The 21,190-nt window shown below is 31.3% G+C and overlaps 2 protein-coding genes across 10 annotated transcripts; both read right to left on the bottom strand.

Annotated features, from left to right (window-relative positions):
• Positions 1 to 715: 715 nt before the first annotated feature.
• On the bottom strand, positions 716 to 11,624 carry LOC107413668 (probable E3 ubiquitin-protein ligase ZFP1). 9 transcript variants are annotated; one of them, XM_048469517.2, is made up of 9 exons: positions 11,465 to 11,624; positions 7,274 to 7,580; positions 4,970 to 5,077; positions 4,694 to 4,732; positions 3,765 to 4,511; positions 3,282 to 3,691; positions 2,143 to 2,241; positions 1,924 to 2,061; positions 716 to 1,012 (listed from the first exon to the last, which is right to left on the bottom strand). In XM_048469517.2, exons 3-9 carry the CDS (start codon positions 5,070 to 5,072, stop codon positions 863 to 865), a joined length of 1,686 nt encoding a protein of 561 aa, XP_048325474.1. In that variant the 5' UTR covers positions 5,073 to 5,077; positions 7,274 to 7,580; positions 11,465 to 11,624; the 3' UTR covers positions 716 to 862. The 9 variants fall into 9 exon arrangements, 7 of the variants coding, with proteins under 7 accessions (XP_048325474.1, XP_060675385.1, XP_048325475.1 ...); XM_060819402.1 differs by having other exon boundaries at positions 7,257 to 7,580; XR_007239478.2 differs by lacking the exons at positions 7,274 to 7,580; positions 11,465 to 11,624 and adding exons at positions 1,192 to 1,298; positions 1,415 to 1,572 and having other exon boundaries at positions 873 to 1,012.
• A 4,507-nt stretch (positions 11,625 to 16,131) lies between these two features.
• On the bottom strand, positions 16,132 to 20,225 carry LOC107413654 (rhomboid-like protein 19). Its single transcript, XM_016021667.4, has 8 exons — positions 19,908 to 20,225; positions 19,658 to 19,782; positions 18,495 to 18,555; positions 18,188 to 18,354; positions 17,699 to 17,804; positions 17,395 to 17,597; positions 17,175 to 17,312; positions 16,132 to 16,668 (listed from the first exon to the last, which is right to left on the bottom strand). Exons 1-8 carry the CDS (start codon positions 19,929 to 19,931, stop codon positions 16,566 to 16,568), a joined length of 927 nt encoding a protein of 308 aa, XP_015877153.3. The 5' UTR covers positions 19,932 to 20,225; the 3' UTR covers positions 16,132 to 16,565.
• Between the last annotated feature and the right edge of the window lie 965 nt (positions 20,226 to 21,190).

Here is a 21,190-nt window from a genome sequence, read left to right on the forward strand (position 1 = left end):
TCAGTAGCTGTTAGATTTGCACGATGTCTAATAGCTATCTCTCACCAAGTAGTGGGCAACTTTCCATATAATTGCATTTTGGTGAAGCTTACGTGGCAAAAGAGCCATGGAAAAATCAGATCTGTTTTTTTTATGTCAATGAATTCCCGGGAAACAAACAAGAGGCATGCCTGGTGGCCCGGTTATACGACCGCTGAGCATGAGGGGTATTTTTTTTCCGTCAGTCACCTTCATCTTCTATGTTAATCCATACAAGAAGTCATATCCTATGACTGTTAAAGCATTTGTCCTTTTCTTCTTTTTTGGGTAATTGACTGATAAAGCATTTGTCTGACAAACATATGTGCTCACTATTGAACGTTTAGAAGGGCAAACGATTTCTTTTCTTCTTTAAGATTGTTTGGTCATTACAATGTTCCAAACCTTTTGGATAGAGTTTTATTTCCTTTGTCTTGATAACCATCTGAAACATTGATTTGTTCAAAAAGCACCGAGCATTGATGTCCATCACCAATATAACTCATACTGATGTGTTAATCATCAATTGACCACATTTAAATAATTTTTTCCTTTAAAGTTAAAATCCTATTGAAAAAGTGAACCATAAAATAAGCCAATTAATAATTAACATATTAGCATGAATCCCAACAATGATGGTCAACCAGAGTAACAAATAAAATTTTCTTGTTCAAAAGCTCAAGTACAAGAACCAATATACTAAATTGATAGAATTGACATAGATTAATCCAAGTTTTTTACATGAATCCATGCATTTCCATTTTCTTCTTTTTTTTTTCTTTTTGACATATCTCGATAAATATAATTACACGAATGAGCTTATCACATAAAATATTGAAGCATGTCATTGCTTCTTCAAACTATCTGACAAAGCAGGGGCTTTGCAGATTGGGCAGGCATTCTTCATCAGCAACCATTTCTTGATGCAGCTGACATGGTAATCGTGACCACAGTTCTTTATAGTCCCAACTTCATCCTTGCTCTTGTACCCTTCCTGTAAATTAAATTTGCGTAAAAATGCAGAAACAGCCAAGAATCTATTGGAAGGAGAGAACAGGGAATTTATGCTGAGTGTGCATGCACTAACATGGTTTGTGTGTGAGAGAGAGACAGAAAGATGCTTTATTTTTATCCATCAACAATTCAAGACTAAGAACATGGAAGCCCACATACCGATACAAAAACTCATCCTAAGAGGTGCTTCACACCCTCGTTCATAAAAACATAATAAGAAGAGGTGCTTCAGACCACTTGATTCTATTCCAGGATCAGGCTTGATTCTATTCCAGGATCAGGATGTCTTTTAGTAACCAATCGTTAGGAAGAATTGTAAAAACACTAAAACAGCCTTTAGACTTTTCTTATTCCTTCGAGCTTTTGAAGATCACAAACTAACCTAGATGCAATGCACTCAAGCACTCAGTCCTGCATCCCAAACGGGCCACTCAGGGTAGTATTGAACTGAACATGACTCTGAGTACCATAAAAACATCTAAAAGGGAATTTCAGGTAGAATATCTGGAAGCAAAAAAGTAAGAAGCCACCTAAAGAATCCTGCCAATCAACAAGTCAATGCTTTACTGAACCTTATCTAATATAAAATAGCTAATACGTTAAGTCAAAATAAAATGAAGTATCTTGGCCGATTTATCCCAGCTTATCAGCAGGCCTGTTAGTCTCCCTCCCTCACTTGGGCCAATAAAACATGGAAAACTACCAGAGGAAAAATACTTCAAATTTTTAACTACTATTGTTCAACTAGGATTAATGGGTCTATTTAGTGATGAGTGCCTCACCAATCCCCACATACAACTGCAAGTCATGGTATTAAGCAAAGCTAAGATATCAAATCTAAGAAGCAATTAGCATTTTCTAATTAATGTGGCAAAGGTTGTATTTTCTTACAAGGCAGATAGGACAGCTTGCTTCCTCTAGGTCATGGTCTGTTGAAGAGCTTGTTTTCTCTACCAAACAATTTGAAATCATGCCTTCAGACAAACCGGTGTTGACATTTCCTATCCTTTCACCTAAAGCAAGTAGTTCCTGTACACAGAAATTTTCTGTCAACTTTAGCTGGAACTGGCCAAATGAAAACACACAAGGATCAATTAAATTGCAACAAACCTCATAAGTCATGTTGTCTACATCAAGCCTCATGTCGCCATAGTGATCAAACAAATGTCTGGAACCATAGAAAGATGAGCGATCAACCATCATGAAAGCCTGCAAAAACATTAATTCAATCAGCTAATAGAATAGCATGGAGCTACTACCAGTTTTCTTTAGGACAAGTACTTTAGCAAAATTAATATAGCTTGTAGTGCCAAGAAAAGATGTCAGTGTGCTAGAAGCCATTAGAAGTATAACTGGTTCCGTTTGAATCCAACCCCTTAAGGACTTATACAAGCAAGATGGGTCCAAAGAACTGGAAGAAGTAGTAAAACAGGTGCAAAAGTTCTCGCGTAACCATAATAAGCATTAGTTTGAGTGGATACTTAAGGAAATACAAGCGGTGGCAATAATATCCAATCCTTCATTTCAATTTCTAGAAACAAAACTCTCAAATTGCTTTAAGTGAAGTGAAGTTCATATTTTTCAACTCCTTTAATTATATCCATAGACACTAAAGCATATGCTTTATCAAATGGAAAACAAGAATAATAAAATAAATAAATAAATAAAATATGGTAATATCAAAAATACCTAAAGGGTCATCCAGAAATGTCATCTAAATGCTTCCCCAAAAAAATTCAACAAAAAGAGAATGAATCAAATAAGTCTTGATAACTTAATTTTTCCCTTATTTCCCTTCAGCTTACTTTTTAATTTATATGATAAACACTTGTCTTCCATACCCTTTTTCGAAGCCACATTGACATGCATCAACTTATATTAATTTCAGATAATGGTCAGCATGGTAACAATCAAATAACAAGGAGGTCACAGTGTCAATAAATTCCCTAAGACAAAGATACAGACAGGACAAAGCCATATCAAATGGCTTTGTTCTAATCAACATAGCAAGTAAATACTAATGTTAACTGTCTATTTTGCTAGCTTAACATACTTAATTGGGTTCATTTCCAAATAGTTTAAGCTCTTGGCATTGAATGTTACTTAACAAGATAGAAACCAATCTACTATTCGTATTGTAGCACCTGTTATAGGGCAAAACATCCCAAATTTTGTAGGTTATTAATCGTATGTATGAGACCTTGTCCTCTTATCAGCACAGTTAAAGCATCATAATTACAATAACGCACCTCAGAACTCATTCCATCATGGCTATCTGCAGCAGCATCGTAAAAAGACTCGGATCTCTCAATGGTTGTTCTCGACCTTCCATCCCTGTGACTGTGACGCCTGCCTCCAGCAGATGGAGGCCTCATATATCTGGAGGTATATGTTTCAGAGAGGAACTCTGGACCATTTCCCAAGGGACCTGCTTCATGTCGCCACCGGGGAGCACTTGAACTAGCTTGGTATGGGGGTATAGACCTTTGAGGATAACTAATGCGGCCATCTGTTGCCAAGTGAGTTTGGAACCTATGATGATGTTGCGGTGGCAAAATAGGGTTTCTGCTTGAAATGGGATCACGGCGATACCCGTTATTCTCAGCAGTACTTCCTTCAATGAGAAACTGGTTCATCTGATGGCTTATGCCATTGTTTTCTGCAATTTAATGGACCACAAACTTAGCATGGTAAAAAAAGAACGAATAGAAAACAGTCTATCTTCAACTCACCTGAGGTTGAAGACCTTCCATTTGCAGCAAACAATGGAATATGGTTCTGCTCATGGGCAGTTGTCCCAACATTTGAATTAGGAATGTCATCTGGCCCAGAATGGTTCGTTAAATATGCATTTGGGTGGCAGTAATGAGAAGAACAGTTTGGCATATAAGTTCTCCTTGGGGTAGGTTCCAAATCAAGTCTTAATCGGCTTCTGACATTCCTTGGAAAACCTTCACCGCCAATTGGGAGGCTGTCAGCATGGTAGTGAGGCAAGCCAACAGAACTTGAACTATAATTTTGATGGTCTGGAGTAGGTTTCTCCAGCTGATATCCAGAGGAAGTTGAGGAACTTCCAGCAGCACTGAATGTGCTTGTGCTGCCACTGATCTCACTGGCTACAGGAATTCTGGGCCTTTTTCTTTCAAATGGACCTCTATCATTGCCTGATGTATGAGTTGTTAAACCATTATCAATATTATGGATAGAATTCCTGTTGTAGTAGCTTGTATGAGCATGATCAGTGTTATTCACCGGAGCCGGATAAAAACTTCCAACAGAATGAAATTGCTGGGAAGGATCATAAGTTGGGCCCGACACAACTGTCTGAGAGGGAGGAGGCCCTTCCAATCTGATATTTGATAAGGAATGTTCAACTGGCCTGGATCCTAAGTCCTGCTGAGAGGCAGAGTATGCTCCACCCATTGGTGTATTCTCCATTGGATAAAACAAAGAACCATTAGCTGGAGCAACAGCCCGTCCTGTAATACAATTTTTGAGCGATGAAACTCAATCCGAAAATCTTAAAAAGAAGATAGAATATTTATGGAACAGCAAGTATTTATTTATATATTTGTTTTTGGACGTTAATAGTAACAATTTATTGACAAAATAACAAGTACAGTGGGTGCAAGGGTGGCCTGTATTTTGGTTTTAGTCTCACTTTGAAAAATTAAGACGGATATTTCTACGTAGAAGATATCTGAAAAAAAAAAAATTCAGTATCAATCCTTAATTGGAAAAAGGAAAATTAAATTGAACCATCAAAATTCATCCTAATTTCATCAAACCTTGTTAATTCTAGTACACGGCAAGTCTGTAGCATAACAATGATACACAACTTTTACCATCATAGTTTATAGTCAACAGAATCAAATAGATATTTGATAGATAGAACATAAAAAGCATTGGCATATAAGAAGATTCAAATCTCCAATACCCATATGAATATGAGACTGTTCAGCAGTTCCGTGACTTCCATAATGTTCTTGGTTCATCTCGAACATTTGCAATGATGAATTCATCAGGTGCCTATGTCCCATAATCTCTACACAAATATATGTATTCCAGACTTAGAAGGGAAAAAAGGAAACAAGCTTCTACTATTCAATATAGAATAGAATAGAGTATTCAACAAATAATAGATGAAAAGAAAAATATGATAGGTGAATGAAAAGGAATGATTGATCCATGCAAGTATAGAAATCAATATATCAATGCCCTAGAACTGAACGGTATAACATTTAAACTGGGGATGGTTTCATATTTGGTGAAATTAGGAAGCATGCAAAATAATTGTCTCCAAACAATGAAAAGAAATACCAATAATACCTTACATGTAGTTGATGGAATATAACAGTGTAGAATACTTCACAATAATGACAGCAAATTCCTACATCTGTAAAAGTTAACTTGGACAATGCTGGAAAATGTCCAGTGGCACTTCTCTAATGTATCATTTTCCTTGGAACCACCATTTTATTACCACAGTAAGATATTTCAGTAATTATCACCTCTTATCTGAACCAAGACTAAGTTTTTCTTGCTCACAGCATGAAAGCATCTTCTTGAAAGGAAAATATAGTTACATAAACAGGAGGAAATTGATGAAGATGAAGACCTCACTTAATAAATAACTGCTACAATAATATCTTTAAAGGATAGAGACAACACTTTCTAAAAATATAAAACATATATTGCTAGTTTCATCTATTATACGGATTTTCCTCCAATGATCCTTATCACCCAGCATGCCATAACGGCCACTTTATTTTTCACAGTATAATTAAGAGAAAAGTAAACCAATATTGTCATTCCACAACAAACCTCACTTATATACAAGGCTCCAATCAAGTCAATTGCCTTCTGCTACAATTATATCTTTACAGGATAGAGACAACACTTTATAAAAATATAAAACATATATTGTTAGTTCCATCTATTATACGGACTTTCCTCCAATGATCCTTAACACCCAGCAAGCCAAAAGGGCCACTTTATTTTTCACAGTATAATTAAGAGAAAAGACTTATGTACAAGGCTCCAATCAAGTCAATTGCCTTCTAGCATTACATCCAACTTCTATTTGAGAATTAGAACATGTATCTAATATAACATTCCAGGCAACAGTTTGGCACATATCAAGATATTAATGAAACTGGTTCAAGTTGGAGAGCTTGCTTTTTGGTAAATATTGAGAGCTTGTGTAAGTCAAAGACAAATCAAGATGTATTCTTGGACCAAATCTACAATGTACATACAGCATAATTCGTGACTACAGCATAATGATGCTTCAAGAGTAAATGATAATATATATATCCGATTAAGGGTAAGTAACAGAAAACAGAATTCAGAAAAACAGCTATGCTAGAGAGATAAAAAATGACTTGTCATGAAGAGACATATCATTTGCTCCGCCCTTCAAATGTCCCAACTTCTAACATAGTCTAGTGTCACGTTAAGCATCAGCCTTTTATGAATTCACCAACAGTAAAATGCCATTAATCCCACTCATTTTATCAGTCACTTTACATGTAAATATTCAATCCTTAAAACATTAAGAAGAAAAAAATTCCTCTTAATTAGTGGCAACATAATTAGCACAATGACCTGTTTCACTTTGTACTTTAATAGATACAATTCCTCTCCTTCCAAAATGACTCAAAACAGCTTTGCCATTTGACAATCAGAACATATGATAAAAATTTCCACAAAAATTGCTCAAAACCTTATTTAAAATATTCATGTAACAGAAAACACCAAGCACATTTGCCAGCATCATGAATTGACTAATTCAACTGGTAAAAGTTCACACTTTTTTTTTTTTTTTTAAATAAAAACGGAAATTTATATATTTATTTTTTTAAACAAAAGCCAATAGAGTAATAGAGGATGAAAAATCCTCAAAACTCATAGACAACACAACAGAACAGCAATAAAACAAAAACTGGCAACTGCCTTTAAACAACATTCTGCAGCAAGAGTATGAAGGATTCTCAATAGATCAGAACTAAGAGCACAAAAAGTTCAATTGCCATATTTGTAAAAGCCACATAAATACTTTTCATCATAGGTGATCAAAGGCACAAGTCCAGAGCAAAGGCCAAAACAATACATTATCTTACTTGAGACCAGTCATCTTAGAACATCAACAATAGCCATGGACAAGGCAATGCTATTTTGTTCAAAACTTCACAACATTTCTAACAGAATCCTATAATTCTCACTGTATTCAGAATCCTACAAGGTTATGGTATCCTCAGAATGAACTGCAGCATCAGGACTTCACAAGATAAATGCAGTATTGTCGAAAATCCAAGCCTGGAGCAACATTAATTTGTGATTGTTTTTTCAGCAATAGAGAATTCTAAGGCTTTCCTGTACACCATATAATATGATGTCTAAGGAATCCTACAGTTTGTACTTCCAGCAGAGCAATAGATTTCTAGCACAGAATTGCAGCTGTACGTATATAATGGGACTTCATCAGAACACAGGATTTCTAAATTGAATGTTCTTTCCCCTGTTGCTCAGTGAGACCAACGATGCGCCTGTAAAGGAATATCATTTAAAATTCAGACAATTGCTAATAAAGAGATATTTAACCAGCTCTAAATTTGGCTATCCTCTTAAAATGCTAGTGGCTAATAGATTCCATTGAGAACATTCATAGATGAATTGAAACCAATAGGCCATTGACGGCATAGATACAAAACACCAATGGGACCAAGGCTCAGGCCTAATTAAATTTGATTTAAATTTAAGAGATTTCAGACCTTTTGAGTAAATGGTGAAATATCAAAATGAGCCAATAATCAATTACATTTACTGAAAGTAGGAAAATTCTGTACTGAAACAAGGAAATATCCATACATTTCTCTCAAAATAAGAACTACTTGATGAAATACAGATGCTTGAGAGAGAGAGAGAGAGAGAGAGAGAGCTCCTTAAGTAGCATCAATTCTCATAAAGTAATTACACTCACCACCAACTCCTGCCAACATCACACAATTACAATTCCAAAGCAAATTATAAAGTTGGTTTGTTTTAGTTGGAGATGGACATAAGCGAGGAAAAAAAAAAAAAAAGCAAAAAATCAATTGATGAAACCTGCATGATTGATATCATCTAAAACTAAATACAGATTGAGAAATTGACAGTGTACAATACATGATTAGCTCCAGCTACTGCTTTATGAAGTCATTAAAAAGAGAGGGTAATTGGCATTTAGATCAGAAACCTTGTTACAAAGATTTTTCATTTTTCAAACGATGAAATTATAAACAAGTTACCAACCAAAACCAAAATGTAAATTTCTGTGACAATTTTTTTCTTTTCCTTGTAGAAAAGTAAAAATTGTATGGACACTTCTCCTCTTCTGTATAAACAAACCAAGAAGGCTAACAGTCAAAAGACCAAATGCTTTGAGTAGTACTTCCCACTTTTAAATCAAAGACATGTGTAAGTCAAAAACCATAAGGATGATATTCAACATCTAACAAAAATTTATAACTAAATCCTAGTTCACTTTCTAAAGTTCATACACCATGAAAAGTAATTTCAAAGTCCTCCGATAACAGTGAAGTCATGAGGTTAGTGTTGATGCTGGCTGCTGTTTACTCAATGTCAAGTTGTGTTAATCATTCATCTCACAGACATGGCATATTTATTTCTTTTAAGAGTTGGGTTGTTCATCAAAATAGTAGAACCTCCAACGTTTTTTTCTTTTCTTTTTTTCCTTTTTTTTTTTTTTTCACCAAAACGATTAGCAACTAAGTTGCACAAAAGTCTTCCTTTTTCAACATCAAAAACACAAGAGCCATAAGAAAGCTATGTCTCTGCACTCTGCATTTTACAATCTTAACAATGAATATTCAATTATAAGTAAAGCCTTGCATTCAAATTCCCAACAAAGTTAAAGCAATGGGACCATTGTTTCTGGCAAGCTAATCTTCCAATCGGGGTAAAAAGACATAAAATGATTTTTTTACTTTATTGATATGGCTGATTCCTTTCTTCAAGGACAAGGCTTATTCAAGTAAAAGGGTTACCAAGCTAAACAACATCAATAACACTTTTACTGGTCTATAATAACATCTTCCTGTCTGCAAAGTACATAATCCAACTCATTTCAACAGTAGTCCATTAATTTCTAATGTGAAACCCTTCTGTACTGCCCTTTCATTTGACTCCTTAGACTCACCTAACCATGGCATTTTGATTACTGATATTCGACATCGTTTTACATTTCCTTGCTTCTTTTTAATGGAAAAGTGAGTGGTTTTTCCACACTGGTACAACACAATATCGTTTGCCCTGAACAATTTCCCATTTACTCTTAAGCTCATCTTTCTCCCCTAAAACAGAGCCTTCATTGAAAAAATTTAAAGACCCTTGTTTCTTCACATGTGAATGAGTTCCAACTTTACTCAATCTTAATAAGCACATCCATGCGTAAAGAATTTATACTTCCTCTGTTAAATTAGTACCTACATGTATACAGAATCCTGTGACAAACTTTTATAGGTACGAATTAGCAATTAAAAATCCAAATAAGCAAGGCACTTGATAAGATTTTCAGTAGTCTTTATATATAAGCTAGTGTCTTCCTACAGGGACTTTTCCATCTTTACAACCTTAGCCTTCCACGATCCATGGTGCCCCCCAGCTCTTTTAATTCTTTTCCTCTCTCTTTCAGTTTTTTTTCTTTTGCTTTTTTAAATATAATTCCTTACACTCTTGCTCTCTCTCTCTCTCTCTCTCTCTCTCTATCTATCTATCTATCTACACACACACACACACACACACACACACACAGAGATATATTTGGCAGTTCTCTTGCTTCCTACATAGCCTTCTGATTTTTCACAGAACATGAAGAGAATTGATTTAGGCAAAGTCAAAATATTGCTCAAATTTTAACCTTAACCAAGAAAATTCATATTTAAAATTTTTAGACTCTTTTGCATGCACTATATTTGTGTAAAACTCCATACACATAAACACCACGAACACACTCATACACACATACGTTAAAATATTAATTCACATAATTAAAATGAGAGACTGACTGAGATTAGAAGAAAATGGAGTAGTAAGTACTTGGAAATTGGAAGAGAAACAAAGAGCAAAATAAATTTAAAATATAAGTAGTAGAAAAGCTTCTTCTTTTCTTTTTTTTTTTTTTTTTTGGTCTTTTGGTAATTAATAGCAAAGGTACTTGAACATCTGAATCGACCGTTATCTCCCGAATAGAAAAATGCAAATTAAAATAAGTATAATTTAAAAGAAGCAGCAAAATATGAACTTAAAACTTCCATAAATTTCTTATGATAGGATATCAACTAACTTATGGAGGGGGGCAAAAAAATTACTTAACCAACATAAAGTTGAACCTCTAAGCATTGTCATCCCCTATATGTTATTATAACAAAATAACTTGCAACAGGAATTATTAATAACTTTCTCATTCTAAGTTAGCAATTTATACCTAATAAGTTAGAATAAAACGAACTTATACATGGTAACCACTTTATGATAGTCGTCTCAAAAAACCTAACCACATAACTCAAGCAGATTCTATTTCCTCTTATTGAGAGTCATACTTGAAACGCACAGCAGTCTTATGCAAAACAGTTAAACCAGGTGATAAATTTTCTTAAGTAGATGCTAACAACCAAAGCCAAATGAGCAATGAAAAAAACACATCATCTTTGTTTAGAGGGGGAAAAAAAAAAAAAAAAAAAAAAGGCCAAATGGGCATGTTTAAGAAACGTTTTTTATATCTATAAAATCTTAAAACACAATTATCTTTTAATTCTTTTCAAACTATTATCTTGGATATAAAAAACGTCTTTAGCTATATATCTCAGACAATTGAAGAAGAGTTACTTTAAGATCATATATGCAACATTTTAGTCAAACCCAAAAAATAATATTAACAAAAAATCAGAATCAACCAAAACCCAAATAAACCCAAAAGAAATTCTCAAACTGGTTGAACAAAAACAGCCTCCAAAACACATCCCCTTCAAGATAATGGTTTTCATTTTTTTTTTTTTCATTTTTATTATTTTTTTGCTCTAATGGATATCCTGAATAGCAATTAATTTATTCAAAATATTGGAAATATTTTATCCATTTAACAAACAGGAAAAAGCAAAACATCAAAAAAAAAAAAATCATAAAAAAAATATAGCAGCAGCGTGTACAAACAATAAGAATTCATCAGCATCATACCTTTAATCCTAGCACAAAATCAAACCCCCAAAAAAATAAAAATAAAAAGAGATTAATTAATCTATTAGTAAACAAAAAAAAAAAAAAAAGGGAAAAAAAAAGTGCAGAGAAGAAAAAAAGAAAAAGGGAGGATTATCAACAAGGTTCGGATGATCAGAAAACGGCAGAGTGCGTTAGCCGGAGAAGGAGGACAAACCTTAAGCGTACGATAGAATGTTGACTGCGGTGTGGTCAAAGAATCCAAGGGCAAAGAGAAAGGAGAGAGATCAGAAGTGGGTTACAATACAAGGAGAGAATTTTGGGTGGGTGGAGTATTGTATTTGTGTTGTGTGTGTGTGTGTGTGTGTGTGTGTGTGTGTGTATATATATATGTAATAAATATATTATATAATTTATATAAAAAATAAATAAATAAATAAAGAAAAACGTTTTTTTGATGGTGAAGAAAAGGAAAGACCGTCTCTTTAACTTATGCCAATATCATAAACCTTAACAAAACGCCGAAACCCATCAATCAAAACGACAAACGCTGGCTGTGTTCTGCGTTTGCGTGTACCGATTTCCTTCTTCTATCTTCCCATTCATTTTAATGTTCTTCATACACTCATTCGTCTTATCAACTTATATCAGCCAATAACTCAAAGTCATACATACACTAACAATACAAGTTATTGGCAAGTCTTGCTAAATAAATTTTTTAAAATAAAATCATTTAAATTATCATCCAATATATAAATTTTATTGTTGATTTTTATAAATAATGATAAATAGTAATTTTTTTTATTAGTAGATAACTTGAACTTGTACAAATTTTTTATTGAAATTTTTGATTCACAAAATTATATGATGTAGAAATTTTCATGATACAAGACATTTTACGTAGCAATCTATTTTATTTTTATTAGTTATCACATTATATGAAAATTCTATGGTGAAAACGGTCCGTATGAGAACCGCAGTATTAGTAACAGTTTTTCATAGTATTAATGATAGGTTTTTAGAAAATCGTCACCAATATTATGAAAAACAGTCACCAATACTGTGGTCTACATGAAGATCGTCCGCACCATAGACGAACTGTCATTTTATATGCTATATTAATAAATTCATAAATATTTTTGATAACTCTAGTATTTTTGTTTTAAAAAATATCTAATAACACTCATAATAAGTTTTGATCAATCTCATACAAATCTTATGATTTGTTACTTCCTGTTTGTGTTTCATTAAAAAATTAAAATATATTTAAATATTATGTCATTATTTAAATTGTATGGTTTATTATATAAAAATATCTTACTATAAGGTTTCCTTCAAGGTTTAAAATATTCAAAAAAATTTCAAAATTTCCATTTTTGTAAGAGGTTAAAATAAAATTTAATTTTCAAATAAAAACTAGTAGAATTTTCATAATATTCATGGAAATTTCAGTAAAATTTTCCAAGGAAATTTCAGCAAAATTTTCCAAGGAAATTTTTGTCAAAATATATATATATATCAAATATTTAACAATTTGGTTTAAAAATTCATAATATCCATTGAAATTTAAAAAATTTTCATGAAAATTTTAGAAATATCTATGAAATTTTTTAATTTTTATAAAAAATTAAAAAATAATATTGATGTTTAGTAAATTATTTTATCAAATTAATTTTAGTGATAGTTTTTTTTTTAACATTTTAATTGTTTTTTAAATATTTAATGATATAAATAAAATGAAATGAATTAAATTTAATAATCTTAATAAGTACTATTTATTGATAATATATATATATATATATAAATACTTTCTATACATTTTGTATAAGATGGATTCATTAGAATCCCATAATTAGGAGTTAATAATTGATTATATAAGAATGAAAAATAATAACATAAAATAATAATATGAAAATACAATATTATGTAGAACTGATATTGATAGCATTTAAATTAATAACATAAAGCAAATAAAAATAAAAAGATGATATAATATATTATACAGAACATCAATGATAACTATATTTAATACAATATTCTTATGGTTAACATATTAATAATTACATAAAAAATTATTAAGGAGATATATCTTTTAATAATTACTTTTCACATTTTATATCTTAAAATAAGAATGAGAAAGATATTAATAATTTACAATTATCTAAGAGTTGTATAAATATTGAAATGATATTTATGAAATATAATCAAGTAATTTTAATGATTATTTTATTTTAATTAATAAATAATTTATCAAATATATGCTTTTTTTTGCATAATTTTATCCATAATAGTTTATTTATGATCATTATTGCTTACTATAAATTAAAATGATTAAGAAGAATCTAATATCTATTCAATATTTTTTCAATTTTTATAATAAATTTGATAATTGATTGCTTAAATAAGCTAATACTAAAGTTTCAACAAAAATTTTCATTTCTTAAATTAAATTTCTATCATTTTTTGTGAATTTTTATTGATGTTCGATATTTTCCAATATTTTCATATTTTGAACATTCGATATTTCCATCGATACTGAAATTTTAAACATTGGTTTCCTTATTATATCAAATTGTTAATACATATATTTTATATGGTAAAAACTTGGTAAAAAAATTATGCTCTTTATTTTTATTTTTTTTAATTTATAAACATTTGTTACTCTACTTATATTATCTTTTTTTGATGAATTATATCTTAAGTACTATAGTAAAAACATGTAAACTTGTACCACGATAAATTAAAATAATATAATATTGAAATGATTTTACTATTTATATTTTAAAAACGAAATCAATTTTTTAGGTCATCTTCCATAGATTTTTTTTTAAAAAAAAAATCTTTAATTTAAAGAGTCGTATATATTTTTTTAATAATTTTAATGAACTTTTTAAATTGAAAAATTAAAATAAAAAGTTAGACTTGACTTTTCAAATATAGAAAGCCAAACCACTCTCTATTTAAAATTTTTAATAAAGTCATTTATTATTATACAATTTTCTATGCACACTTACAATTAAATTCGTTAATTATATTTCATATTTCATTTTTTGTAAATGCAACTTTGATATAGGGAGGAGTTAAAAAGAAAAAAAGAGGGAAAATATAAATCATAATTGTTTAACATGAAATGCAAAATAAAGAGCAATTATAAAGAGGGTTATTGGAGATTGACTAAAAAAAATCGCACACTCTATGTTTTAAGATTTTTCAAAATGCTTTTTATTTTAAAAATTATATTTTTTAAAATAAAAAGCACAGTTGAAAATTCTTTTATATTAAAATATTAAAATAAATAACCTCTTCAAGACCATTTTTAAAGGTCCATTTTTTAAAATAAAAAATATAGGATGGTTAAAAATTTTCTTAGAGATGTCCATCCCTAATAGAATCTTTGAAAGATATTCTATAGAATAAAAAGTATTTTTTAAAATAGAAAATGAAAATTTAAATAATGTTCCAACAATATTCTTTGTTTATACTTTTTTTTAGTATTTTTATTTATAAATATCTATTTATACTTTCTCTTTTTTATATTTAATTTTTCTTTCAAATATTATAAGTTTTTTTAAATATTATAATACATGGAAACTTGTAATGTATTAAATTAATATAATATAAGAACATCCTAAGGGAGATTTTTTATTTTACAGAGTAAACCTTTGAAAAAAAGGCTTCAATGGGCTTTTTTTTGTTAACCTTTTAATATAAATAATGAGTTTAACTCTTCAAATAGAGAGCTTTTGTAATCCTTTGTTTGGGGTTTTTTGTACATAATACATACCCTTATAAAAAAAAAAAATGAAAAGAAAAAAGAGCTTTTCAAATTTGAAAAAATCGAATTTACTCTTGATTTAATATAATATTATTTTAATTTAATGTATTACAAATTTCCATATCATTGTAATGATATTTAGAAGAGAATTTAGATAAAAAGAAAAACAAAATATAAATGGAGCAATAAATGTTTAAGATAAAAGAATTCTTAAATTTTCACTTTCTATTGTCAAAGATGTTTTTATTGTTGTAGAGAATATGCTATTTGAAATAAAGAGTAGATTTGATTTTCATATTTAAAAAACTAAATCCCCTTTTTATGTAGGGAAGATAATATAAAGTGTATTGTAAATACTTTTTAAAGGTAAATTCTTTAAAATAAAAAGTCTCTTAGGATGCTTTTACGTGTCAATGTATACACCATCTAAACACTGATATATTACTTAAATATTTTATTTTATTTTATAAAATAAAAAATAAAATCTAATTTGTGAAATAGCAACTCATAAAATCTATATAAGCTCCAATATTAATTATTATTACAGGTTGATTTAACTATTTAAAATTTTATTGAATTTTTTATTCTATAAGACAGCTCGCTTGACATGCCTTTCTCTCCCTCCTAAAGTCTTAAAGCAAAAAGATTTGAGTTAGGATTCATTATCTTAAAACTACCAATAACTTTATAACGCGCTTTATGTAGCAATGCAGAAAAAGAAGAGAAAAATCTCCAATTCATATTTTCCATATGAGATGATTCCATTCCCTTTTGCCTAACCAGCTCCCAAAGTTTGCTACAGCGAATCCATTATCAATTTTCAGAAATAAACAAGCTCTAGGCACTAAAACATGGGTCACTTAAAAAGAAAATTAACTCTCTGCGAGTAACCATATCACCTTCACATGGAAGGCAGGCCTAAATACAATGGAAGGGTATCCACCCAGAACATTTTAGGTAGGTTTCAATTTAAACATGGGCAGATCGAACAACTAAAACACCCAAAAGGCATCCCTGCCAGCTGCAAGTGAAAAATAATAATAATAATAACAATACCTGATAGTATCTGCTCACATAAACACTACATTCTCACAGGGATAGAAAGCACATTACAAAAAAAGAATAATTGATGGAAGGTAATTTACAAAAGCTGTTTACTCCATGAAGGTAAAAATTCTGTGTCGAAGTATATGTTTTATACAAGAACATGAAGCTGCAAGCTGAGCATGTCCACTTCTAATATTATAGTAAATGAAAACCACAGTGGTGACAATTCTTACAGGAAAAAGAAAAAAGAAAAACTGGTCTGTACCTTGAGCTAGAATCAGATGAATCTGTCATGCAAGAAACCAGAAGAAAACAAGACATTTTGTATCATAAGTATCATAATCCACAGCAAAATGTAAAACAAAACCATCCACCATCTTCCAGACTGGCAAAAAAACAGGCTCTTTCCCAGATATCATAGAAGCTCTAAATTGTCATGGGGAATATGCTTTACTTCTGTAGATTCATGGCTGGGTATGAGACTTTTTCTGTGCAATCAAACATTTTGTGAGGCATCTCTTTCCAACTCTTCTGCACCCCGTGCAGCAGCCAATCTGTCAGCTGCCAGCCTTTCTTCCAGTGCACGAGCTCCCCTTTCCCTGCAAGGGGCAGTTCAGTCAGAATTCTAACCATCACTTTTCTCACCCAATATGTACCTCGACCGTTTTACTAGTTAGCGTTGCTCTTACATTTTAGTCAACAAAGCCTTTCTCCAAAAGATTGGGGTTGACCATATGAGACCTATTTCAAGAATCATTGCCACTCTTAAAGTTTCTTTTATTACTATGGTTCTCATATATGCTTGTTCTTGTCTATAAATAATCCCATTAGTTTATCACATTCAATAAATTTCTTATTAGCTATTTCTTCTCTTCTTTTAATCCCCATAACCAATTATGAAATGAAAACTTGTATTAGCTTCCTACCATTAAAACTTAGAGCACTCATCTAGGAAATGAATATTCGAAGTTGGTGTTATATAAGTTTGCTGTAAAATTTTAGCTTTTTTTTTTTCCTACCCATTTTGCAAAAAGAAAGTGGATAAGTTTCTAATACCTGAACATGGAATGAGAATAACATGATCAGACAGAAGCCAAAAGGTTACCTCCTTCTAGAAGCCTCAATAGGATCAGAACCAGGCAATGGAGCACCTCCAAGGGTATATCCCTGGGCATCAGTAGAATCTTCAGATCTTCCACAGAGCATCCGATGGAATATAGTTGCAATGGGATCAATTATTGGTCTGTTAAACAATCAACAAGAAACTTAGAGAGATGGAACAACCTTAAAAATAAGAAAATAACAAATAAAGAACCGTGAATTACCTTAAAAACTCAGGGAAGAATGTTGAAAATGCAAAATCATCACTTGGATCACCCTTAAGTTTTGTTTCCTGTTTCCTCTGCCAGTATCTGAGATAAATCCAGCCCATATACGTACCAAATATTATGGTTGGAAGATATGTTGCAGATTCTGCAGTAAAGAAGCTTATGGCAATGGACAGCAACACTGAGAGAGATGGTAACCACTGCAAATAATTGGACGCATTGCAAGGGCATCAGAGAAAACTATTCAACTCACTGAATTTGTTATTGACAAATTTCTTAGGCTGAGATTAAAGATTCATACCTTAGCTTTTATTTTGATTAAGGGCAATTCTTGATCAGGTATGATTTGCTTGATGCCAACCAAGAATCCTGAAAGGATCCCATGGAAGCCTGAAAGAGGCATATAACTAGCAAAGAGACAGCAGAGAGAAATTCTATACTTAATAAAGTTTGAAAAAACAAAAGATCAAACAAGGTCAAATGTATACGACAATCATTAAAATGATAAAATACACCAACATAGAGAAGTACTAAGAAAGCTGTTTGCCAAATATTTATTATTACTTAATTTGAAATTTATAAACTGCATCATATGTTTGCCACTTGCCAAAAAGTCAAATTGACAGAAAAGCAGTAAAGCAATGTCAGATGACAATCCCTTTTACCCCAAAACAAGATTGATACTAACGAAAACTGAATATAGAAGGGGAAAACAATGGAAATTGGTTAGAAAATGAAAAGAAAAGGGATAGGCCATGGGCACATTGCTTAATAAAATCATAGTACTTACAGGTAGTTTTCCTGCCTTGTAACGTAGTACAAAGCAATAGCAGTTATGAAAACGCATACAGAAGTCAGAAAGTTAACGACAAAGATGAACTTCAAAAATTCCTTGGAACCCCATATGGGCTCAAGAAGCTTCCCTAAGAAAAGAAGACCAAGGGTACTGGCAACGACCTATCAAACAGGTGCAAAAGTAAGAAATACAAGAAAAGCTAGAAATAACATGCAACAAGACAATCAGGCAATGAAAGTCAAAATGTCCAAACAAATTACAAAAAATAAAAATATAAAAATTATGGAGCAAAAGTTTATACCCCATATACTGATTGCTCAATGTAACCAGCGGTTATGAGGTTCCAGCCGAAAGGAATCGTCCTACAAAATAGTAGTTTCAGTTAAGAACAAATTTCCTGGTTATCTAGGAACAAATTGAACTCAAAAGAACAAATTTCCTGGTTATCTAAGTAACAAATCAAAGTCAAACTCAAAATCATTAGATACTATCACTCATCAATTAAAGGGCACTGAACAAGAATACTAATATGCAGACCAATACACAGTCATGAATCCCATACATGATAAAGACATTGCACTCAGTTTCAAATGAACTTCCTGGGATAAAATTAAAGGTCTTACTACACATGCTTCGATATTAAATACCTATGAAAAAATTAAAACAAAGCATTTTACATTAGTTTTTGAACAACATGAATTTTGAGGAAGTCATTTTATGGGCAATCTCCGCATTCTGTTAGTTATTTACTTTCAAGAGGCCCCCCATGACAGGTGTATGGCATTCCATTTTCATAAATCCAACTGTCCAAATTTGTGAGGGAATGCCAACACACCCAGGGTTGAAATGAACAGCAGATCTGGCAGAATATGTATAAGTATTCCATTTAGCTTGATTATGCTTCATATAAGATTTTGGAATATCCTATGTTTTTTAAAGAAAGAAATGCAATAGCATCACAATAGAGATACATGCAAAAATGAACCAGAAACATCCTAAATTGAACATCAAACGTCTCCTCAACAGATACTATTAGCAATATACAAAATACCAGAAAACGAACTTAGATTTCACAAAATTTCTCTATGGCATCCCCCCAAATGCCATTAAACCATACACAGCAATCAGAGTTGAGCTCTTATCAAATCCCATCAGTTGTACCGTTCCACTTCCAGATAAAAAAAAATGCAGTCAATTAAAGTCATATACCCATCTCCCAAATCTTCAAATTATATGCAACAAAGATATTCCAAAGAAACCCACGAAATGATTTTTTCTTGCAACAAATTAAGCAAAACTAGAACTATGCAACAACTACCATCTGCTATAGTCAAAATTCAAATTACCCATTAATCCCCCTTATACAACAAGTTTAACATTAACGAACACGAACTTCAAATCCTGGGCTACTATCTTCTCTCAATACCGACATTCATTTCTAAACAAATTCACACAATAAAATACCTGGCGGGAATGAGAGCAAGATAGTCAACGGCCTGAGGCAAAACCTGAACCACAATGTGTCCTCCGACGAGTACCACAGCGAGGCCCTTGCACAACCTAGTGAATCCAGAGAAGGCGCCGGTGCCCTGTGCCAACAAAAACCCAAGTCAATTCTGACGGAAAATTTCCAAGATCCGACTTAGTGAGTCTCAGAAAGGAAGTGGATCTATTGGCATTCAGAACAAAGAAGAAAACCCAGAAACAGGCTTACCCCTGAGAGTGATGGAGTGCTCATGGCGGTGGTGGATTCAACAGTGGGCGTTGAATTTGTGGGGATCCGAAGGTCGGTGATCTGAGAATGGAGTGAGAAGTTTTCTGCAGGAGGAAGAAATATAATTGGAAGTGAGGGGTTTCCGTACGGTCGTGGGTTGGAGAAGCTGACACCAGAGTCTGTGGGCTGTGGCTTGTGGATTCGGACCAGATCGGAGTTTCGTTAAATATTTTCTTTATTTTTATTTTTATTTTTTTGTCTCCCTCGCTTTGGAACGCGAAGTGGGCTTTTTTTTGGCATCTGTATATAAATAGATTCAAATTATTTTGCAGGTTTCTTAATTGAAAATTTCAGTGTGTTTTTTCTCAAAAAAAAGAAAAAGAAAAAAAAAGTATAGGTGTTCTGATAGAACTCATAGAAGAATTAGTATACATATATATATATATATATATATATATATATATATATTTGGATGTCTTTTGAAGGCAATTTTTGGATATAATTTTATGGAAAAATTTCATTTATATTTTTTTAATTTTATTATTTCACAAAAATTATCATGTACTCTTTATTAGTTTAATAAATTTATAAAAATTGATTAATTTATCAATTTTTATTAGTTTTTACTTGTTAATTTTAACAACTTAAAATAAAAATTATATTTTTATAATATTATTTAATCATAAAATATTAATTTTAATTTTTTTTTAGTTTTTTCACTATTAAAATTATTTAGTTAAATCTGAAAAAAAATAAATAAATTTGTTTTATTAGATATAGAAAACTAAAAGAAGATTAGTGATGATTTTTTAAAAACTTAATGTAATGACATAATGACAAAACTAAAGAGGTATTAATGAAATTTGTTCTAATTTTAATATACATGATGGAAACATAGTTTCCACATTATCTTGAAAATATCCTAATGTTGCAAATGCTAAGAACATTTTCAATATAATCTGCTAACTTTGCAAATGCAAAGAACCACAAATTATTTCAATTTCTGTATATCACACACACACACACACACACACACACATATATATATATATATATATATTAATCTAGATTTCATTGAAGATGCTTCCAATGCCACTATGGTTGCTAGACCTTTTTTTTTTTTTTTTAAATTTTTTTTTTTAATCACATCAAAAGACAACCATTTACAAAATTACTCTCCAATTCAATTGCTTAAGGAAGAGCTTTGTTTGACTGATGTGCCAAAAAAAAAAAAAAATAATAATAATAATAATAACATTGTGAGGTTGGTAGTCTTTTATCAA

Source organism: Ziziphus jujuba, chromosome 8 (genome assembly GCF_031755915.1).
Source record: "Ziziphus jujuba cultivar Dongzao chromosome 8, ASM3175591v1".
Taxonomy (NCBI): Eukaryota; Viridiplantae; Streptophyta; class Magnoliopsida; order Rosales; family Rhamnaceae; genus Ziziphus; species Ziziphus jujuba.